Raw genomic sequence first — 8,120 nt, forward strand, 5'->3', positions numbered from 1 at the left:
TGCTCCCGCTCATTCTCCGCCGTTTCGCGACTCAGCCCCCCTTCCCTGGACACTCATTGGGAAGTCTTCGGAAGCGTGTACCAATCAAAACCCTCCTCGTGTCTCCAGTCTCCGCCCAGCTACTGCTCTAGAGAGCCGGGGGCGGGCCCTCTCCTCAATGACCCAATAGCAGTGCAAGCGGAGTGCCGCGCGGGCCGACAATTGGCTGCCGCGAGCGGGCGCTGTCAGAACCGGATTGGGCCGCGGCGAGGACGGAAGCGGCGCAAGAGCCCGAGCGGCTGGAGCCGGGCCGGGGCGATGTGGAGAGCGGGCTGCGGCGGGTCTGCCGGGCCGGTGCTGTTGGGGCTGCTGCTGGCGCTCTTAGTGCCGGGCGGTGGTGCAGCCAAGACTGGCGCGGGGCTCGTGACCTGCGGGTCGGTGCTGAAGCTGCTCAATACGCACCACCGGGTGCGGCTGCACTCGCACGACATCAAATACGGATCCGGTGCGTGTGATCTGCGACTGGGAGAGCGCGGGGATCGGGGGCTTGGGGTTGGGAGTGTGGAGACAGGGTGGTCGTGGGGGTCTGTGGGCCGTCTCGAAGCCGGGCAGCGGAGGCTTTAGAGTCGTTGGGGGGTCGAGGGGCGCAAGGCTTTGAGGGTGTCGAGGATATTGAGGGTGGGGACGGTCGTCGGGGAACTGCAGGCCCAAAGACTGAGGGGGGTGTCAGGCGGGGGCCGGGGCTGGGGGTGAGCCCCTTGGGGTCCCCTTGGAAATGTTATGGTCCCAGGGCGAGGGTCCCGGGTTCTGCGATTGACGGAGACCCTGGGTGGGTGGGGTGTCACTCCTCAGGCAGCGGCCAGCAATCGGTGACCGGCGTGGAGGCGTCGGACGACGCCAATAGCTACTGGCGGATCCGCGGGGGTTCGGAAGGCGGGTGCCCGCGTGGGTCCCCGGTGCGCTGCGGGCAGGCGGTGCGGCTCACGCATGTGCTTACGGGCAAGAACCTACACACGCACCACTTCCCGTCGCCGCTGTCCAACAACCAGGTGAGCCCTTCCCGGAGCCCCCAGAGAGATTCCTGGCCTGTGTCAGGGGTCAGAGATTCTGGGTTCCAATCTGAGCCTCAGCTTCTTCGTGAAATGGAAATTTCACTTCAGAGATGGTTACTGCGCACCCCCTCGGGGGGGACACAGAGTAACTCCGCCAGGATCCTGCCCCCAGGTGCTCCCGGCCCAGCAGGGGGACCGATGGGAGAGAGATCCGAAGAGATCCTCCTGGATAGCTCTTCCTCTGGGGGCAAGTGGGACCCAGCAGGAGAATCCACACAGCCTTGAGGGTGGGGAATAGGAAACTCCACTGGGGAGGAGGAACTCAGGCTGGGTCTGAAAGGATGATTAGGAGTCCTCCAAGCCACAAAGGGAAAAGAGGGACTTCCCAGGCCGGCAGAAGAGATTGCGCCAATGCAGGGAGGTCAGTGGAATTCAGGGGATTGGGATGGAACAGTGGGTGCCCTTGGAGAGTTGGTGGAAGAAAATGTTTACGATAGATAGACAGCTCGACTGTTAGCCTGAGGGGCTGAAGGTAGGTCAGAGGGGTTAGGACTGGGAGAATGTGGAGGAGGAGGCCTTAGCTCTGTGGGGACCGGTGGTCTCTGCACAGACAGATGCAATGGTGTGTGCATGTGTCTGAAGAGCCCATGCTGGGGAGGGGGTGCCAGAGGTTGTGCGGGCGGGTCATGGTGTCACCTTTTGCAGCTGAGGGAGCTGAGTCTCCGGGAAGGGCAGGGAAGGATCCTAGGCTCAGTGTAGGTGCGAATGCCGCCTTCTGTGGTGACCACTGTCCCCTCACCCTCTGCACCTATAGGAGGTGAGTGCCTTTGGGGAAGACGGCGAGGGTGACGACCTGGACCTATGGACAGTGCGCTGCTCTGGACAGCACTGGGAGCGTGAGGCTGCTGTGCGCTTCCAGCACGTGGGCACCTCTGTGTTCCTGTCAGTCACGGGTGAGCAGTATGGAAGCCCCATCCGTGGGCAGCATGAGGTCCACGGCATGCCCAGTGCCAACACGCACAATACGTGGAAGGCCATGGAAGGCATCTTCATCAAGCCTAGTGTGGAGCCCTCTGCAGGTCATGATGAACTCTGAGTGTGGGATGGATGGATGGGTGGATGGAAGGTGGCAGGTGGGGTGTCTGCAGGACCACTCTTGGCAGAGACTTTGGGTTTGTAGGGGTCCTCAAGTGCCTTTGTGATTAAAGAATGTTGGTTTATGATTGTGTTTCACTGTGAACCTGAGGATGCCAGCCCAGGCCCAGTTGATCATCTCTTCCTCAGTGCAAAACCTGTCTCCATCCCAGCGTGACTGCTGAACCTCTCCAAACCCTTTATTATTATTATTATTGGTTTTTCGGGGGGTTTTGCTTTTTTGTTTTTGAGACGAACTCTCGCTCTTGTCCACCAGGCTGGAGCGCAATGGTGCAATCTTAACTCACTGCAACCTCCGTCTCCCGGGTTCAAGTGATTCTCCTGCCTCAGCCTCCTGAGTAGCTGGGATTACAGGCATCTGCCACCACACCCGGTTAATTTTTGTATTTTTTTTTTTTTAAGTAGAGACGGGGTTTCACCATGTTGGCCAGGCTGGTCTCGAACTTCCTACCTCAGGTGATCTGCCCACCTCAGCCTCCCAAAGTGCTGGGATTACAGACATGAACCACCATGCCCGGCCTCAGTTTTGCTTTTTTAGAGATGGTCTCACTCTGTTGCCCAGTCTGGAGTGCAGTGGCATGATCATGGCTCGCTGTAAACTTGAACTCCTGGGCTCAAGTGATCTTTCCACTTCAGCCTCCTGAGTAGCTGGGACTACAGGCACATACCACCATGCCCAGCTAATTATTATTTCTGATGAGACAGAGTCTTGCTCTGTCATCCAGGCTGGAGTACAGTGGCAGTGATTATAGCTCACTGCATCCTGGGCTCAAGTGATTTTCCTTCAGCCTCCCAAGTAGCTGGGACTACAGGCATGTGCCACCATGCTTGGCTAATTTTTTTATTTCTTTTTTTTTTTTTTTTTTTTTTGAGACGGAGTCTCGCTCTGTCGCCCCGGCTGGAGTGCAGTGGCCGGATCTCAGCTCACTGCAAGCTCCGCCTCCCGGGTTTACGCCATTCTCCTGCCTCAGCCTCCCGAGTAGCTGGGACTACAGGCGCCCGCCACCTCGCCCGGCTAGTTTTTTTGTATTTTTTTAGTAGAGACGGGGTTTCACTGTGTTAGCCAGGATGGTCTCGATCTCCTGACCTCGTGATCCACCCATCTCGGCCTCCCAAAGTGCTGGGATTACAGGCTTGAGCCACCGCGCCCGGCCTATTTCATTTTTTTGAGACAACGTCTTGCTCTGTCACCAGGCTGGAATGCAGTGGCAGATCTCCGCTCACTGCAAACTCTGCCTCCTGGGTTCAAGTGATCCTCCTGCCTCAGCCTCCTGAGTAACTGGGATTACAGGCATGCGCCACCACGCCCAGCTAACGTTTGCATTTTTAGTAGAGACGGGGTTTCACCATGTTGGCCAGGCTGGTCTTGAACTCCCAACCTGAAGTGATCTGCCTACCTTGGCCTCCCAAAGTGCTGGGATTATAGGCATGAACCACTGTGTCCACTCCCCCTGGCTAATTTTAAAAGTTGTTTTAGTAGAGACAAGGTCTCACTGTATTGCTCTGGCTGGTCTCAAATTCCTGAGCTCAAATGATCCTTCCACCTTTGCTCCCATAAAGTGCTGGGATTACAGTTGTATTACTTTTATTTTGAGACAGGGTCTTACTATTTTGCCCTGGCCGGACTCGAACTGCATGGCTCAAGCCTCCTCCTGCCTCAGTCTCTCAAGTGGCTGGGATTACAGGCGAGTGTCACTGTGCAATCTAAATCTTTTCAGTGGTCTTCCATGTACTCCAGTGCTGCCCTGGGCATCCCCCTGTCCACACTCAGGCGGTCTGATGGCAAGTGACCCCAGTTCCCCAGCCCCTTAGCTTTATGAACCTTCCTGTTAAGGGCCAAGGCCAGACCTCAGAGCAGGATGGATGGGAGCCCCACTCCCTGTCAGCTGGGATGAGGCACAAGCTCTCCAGCTCCCTCATCCCTAGATGTGAAGAGCTCACTCTCCTGTCAGTTGTGGCAGTCTTGACACCTGTATTTGACCAAGAGACAGATGAGGATTCTGCCCATCCACTGGAAAGTAGCATCACAGTTTCCCTCACTCGGTGCAAATGGCACCCCAGCCACCCTAGCCTGCCTAGGCACATGGCATCTCAGGCCCCCACCATGACCTTTGAAAGTATCAGTGAGATAACAGAACTACAGAAGATACTGCAAGGGAAGGCATCCACGTAAAACTGCTACCTGCAGATATCTGAGAAGACTTCCTGGAAGAGTAAGCACAATTTGGGCAAGCCAGAGTATGGTACCTTTAAGGCAGGAACAGATGAAATAGGAGAGCCCTAATAAAGGAGGATAACTGTTAGCTTTGCTGGTGTGTGGGTGGCCTCTAGCGGTTACGGCAGAGATTACAGGCTTCCTGGACTTGGTAACTCAGCTGGGCTGCTGTGGGTTGGCCTAGGACACCGGAGCTACTCAGTATAATGGTTTGCTTCCCTGAAGCAGAACAAAAGAGCCCAAGGAGAGAGGCTAGGGGTGGCAACTGACTGGAAGAGGCTCGGAGTAGTGTGGACAGAGCACCCTGTATTGGAGAAATCAATTGGCCTTTCATGGTTTTTTTTGGTTTGTTTTTGTTTTTGAGGCAATGTCTCTGTTGCCCAGGCTAGAGTGAAGTGGTGTGATCTCGGTTCGCTGCAACCTCCACCTCGCAGGTTTAAATGATCTTCCCACCTCAGCCTCCGGAGTAGCTGGGACTATAGGCATGCACCACCACGCCCAGCTAATTGTAGTATTTTTTTCTAGAGACAGGGTTTTGCCATGTTGCCCACGCTGGTCTCGAACTCCTGGACTCAAGTGATCTGCTCACCTCAGCCTGCCAAAGTGCTGGGATTACAGGCGTGCACTACCATACCTGGCCTCAGTTGACCTTATTAAAGGATGGAGCAGCTGGACATGGTGGCACACGCCCTGTAATCTCAGCGCTTTGGGAAGCTGAAGTGGAAGGATTGCTTGAGCCCAAGAGTTGGAGACCAAGAGTTGGTGAGCTATGATGGTGCTACTGCATTCCAGCTGGGCAATAGAGAGACTCTGTCTCTTTAAAAAAAAAAAAAAAAAAAAAAAAGCCAGGGGCAGTGGCTCACGCCTGTAATCTCAGCACTTTGGGAGGCCGAGGCAGGCAGATCACAAGATCAGGAGATCGAGACCATCCTGGCTAACATGGTGAAACTCTGTCTCTACTAAAAATACAAAAAAATTAGCTGGGCATGGTGGCGAGCACCTGTAGTCCCAGCTACTGGGGAGGCTGAGGCAGGAGAATGGAGTGAACCTGGGAGGCAGAGCTTGCAGTGAGCCAAGATCCTGCCACTACACTCCAGTCTGGACAACAGAATGAGATTCCATCTCAAAAAAAAAAAAAAAAAAAAAAGGCCGGGCGTGGTGTCTCAAGCCTGTAATCCCAGCACTTTGGGAGGCCGAGACGGGCGGATCACGAGGTCAGGAGATCGACACCATCCTGGCTAACACAGTGAAACCCCGTCTCTACTAAAAGAATACAAAAAAAACTAGCTGGGCAAGGTGGCGGGTGCCTGTAGTCCCAACTACTTGGGAGGCTGAGGCAGGAGAATGGCGTGAACCCGGGAGGCAGAGCTTGTAGTGAGCTGAGATCCAGCCACTGCACTCCAGCCTGGGGGACAGAACGAGACTCCGTCTCAGAAAAAAAAAAGGCTCGGGGTGGGGTGAGGGGACGGGAGAAAAACTCTAGCCAATTATGAATTTGAACTCCTGGGCTTAAGCAATTCTTCCATCTCAGCCTCCCAAAGTGTTGGAATTGTAGGCGTAAGCCACAGCACCTGGCTTTTTCTTTTTTATTTTTTTGGGGAGATAGGATCTTGGTCTGTCACCCAGGCTGGAGTATAGTGGCTCAATCACAGCTCACTGCAACCTCTACCTCCTGGGCTTAAGAGGTCGTCCCACCTCAGCCTCCTGAGTAGCTGGGACCACAGGCATACCATACCACACCTGGCTAATAGTTGAATTTTATGTCGAGATAGGCTTTTGCTATGTTGCCCAGGCTGGTCTCAAACTCCTGGGCTCAAGTGATCCTCCCACCTTGGTTTCTTTTTTTTTTCTTTTTTTTTGAGATGGAGTCTCACTCTGTCGCTCAGGCAGTGCAGTGACTTAATGCAACCTCTGCCTCCCGGATTCCAGCAATTCTCCTGCCTAGCTTCCCGAATAGCTGGAATTACAGGCATGTGCCACTACAACCTGCCTGATTTTTGTATTTTTTAGCAGAGATGGGCTTTTGCCATGTTGACCAGGCTGGTCTCGAACTCCTGACCTCAGGTGATGTGCCTGCCTCAGCCTCCCAAAGTGCTGGGATTGCAGGCGTAAGCAACTGCGCCTGGCCCCCGCCTTGGCTTCTGAAAATGTTGGAATTATGACTGTGAGCCACTGCACCTGTCTTCATCGTTAAACTTCTTGAGGATCATCTACAAGTCTAGCCACCTCTCCCATCACTCATTTGACCTGAGAGTATTTGAATGGAAGTATTGCTGGCATAGAGGAATGGGGCTGTGAGAGGGGACGGGAAAGAAGCCAGTGAAAGGTACATTATTGAGCAAATTACCTCCGTGGGCAACTGGAGCTCAATCCCATTGGGGATCTCTGGGACCCAGTGCAGAATGTGCATCAAAGTTATCCTACCCAGCAGGGTGCAGTGGCTCTCACTTGTAATCCCAGCACATTGGGAGACCAAGGTGGGTGGATCACTTGAAGCTAGGAGTTCGAGATCAGTCTGGTCAACAAGGCGAAACCCCAGCTCTACTAAAAAAAAAAAAATACAAAAATTAATTGGGCACAGTGGTGCATGCCTGTAATCCCAGCTACTTGGGTGGCTGAGGCACTCCAGCCTGGGCGACAGAGTGAGAGTCTATCTCAATAAATAAATAAATAAATAAAAGCTATTCCACCCAAGGGGCAAGGAAGTGAGGTACTTACCTCCCAAAGTAGTTTCCCTCACAGGCTGGGTCTGCTGAGTGCGTGGCAGGAGCCACTGTGTAGCACTTTGCACTGGCCTTGTACATTGGCTAAGGGACTCCTGAAGCCAGAATAAGGACCCCAGGGTGAGCCTTAGGTGGTGGCCATGAGCATCCTTTCTGTAGAGGTGAGTGCCAAGGGGATGTGGGTGGGGCACCAACAGGGTGGACTACAGCCTATGTATTCATCCGTTCTCACACTGTTATAAAGATACTACGTGAGGCTGGGCACGGTGGCTCATGCCTTTGGGAGGCTAAGGCAGGCGGATCACCTGAGGGCAGGAGTTTGAGACCAGCCTGGCCAACATGGTGAAACCTTGTCTCTACTAAAAATACAAAAATTCGCTGGGATTGGCTGGATACCATGGCTTATGCCTGTAATCCCACCACTTTGGGAGGCCGAGGCGGGTGGATCACCTGAGGTCAGGCATTTGAGACCAGCCTGCCTAACATGGTGAAACCCCGTCTCTACTAAAAATACAAAAAATTAGCCGGGCACAGTGGCTCACGCCTGTAATCCCAGCACTTTGGGAGGCCGAGGCGGGTGGATCACAAGGTCAGGAGATCGAGACCACAGTGAAATCCCGTCTCTACTAAAAATACAAAAAATTAGCTGGGCGCTGTGGCGGGCGCCTGTAGTCCCAGCTACTTGGGAGGCTGAGGCAGGAGAATGGCGTGAACCCAGGAGGCGGAGCTTGCAGTAAGCCGAGATCGCACCAGTGCACTCCAGCCGGGGGGACAGGGCGAGACCCCGTCTCAAAAAAAAAAAAAAAAATTAGCTGGGCGTGGTGGCGGGCACCTGCAATCCCAGCTACTCCAGAGGCTAAGGCAGGAGAATCACTTGAACCTGGGAGGCGGAAGTCGCAGTGAGCCAAGATCATACCGTTGCATTCCAGCCTAGGTGACAGGAGCAAAACTCTGTCTCAAAACAAAAACAAAAATTAGCTGGGAGTAGTGGTGGGC

At 54.2% G+C, this 8,120-nt stretch overlaps 1 protein-coding gene across 1 annotated transcript; it reads left to right on the top strand.

Moving 5' to 3' along the window:
• The first annotated feature begins 219 nt into the window (after positions 1-219).
• Positions 220-2,254, top strand: SDF2L1 (stromal cell derived factor 2 like 1). The gene is made up of 3 exons (XM_023197935.1): positions 220-484; positions 832-1,028; positions 1,846-2,254. The coding sequence occupies exons 1-3, from the start codon at positions 298-300 to the stop codon at positions 2,125-2,127; spliced, it is 666 nt and encodes a 221-aa protein (XP_023053703.1). The 5' UTR covers positions 220-297; the 3' UTR covers positions 2,128-2,254.
• The last annotated feature ends 5,866 nt before the right edge of the window (positions 2,255-8,120 follow it).

The sequence above is a fragment of the Piliocolobus tephrosceles genome, chromosome 19 (genome assembly GCF_002776525.5).
Source record: "Piliocolobus tephrosceles isolate RC106 chromosome 19, ASM277652v3, whole genome shotgun sequence".
Classification (NCBI taxonomy): Eukaryota; Metazoa; Chordata; class Mammalia; order Primates; family Cercopithecidae; genus Piliocolobus; species Piliocolobus tephrosceles.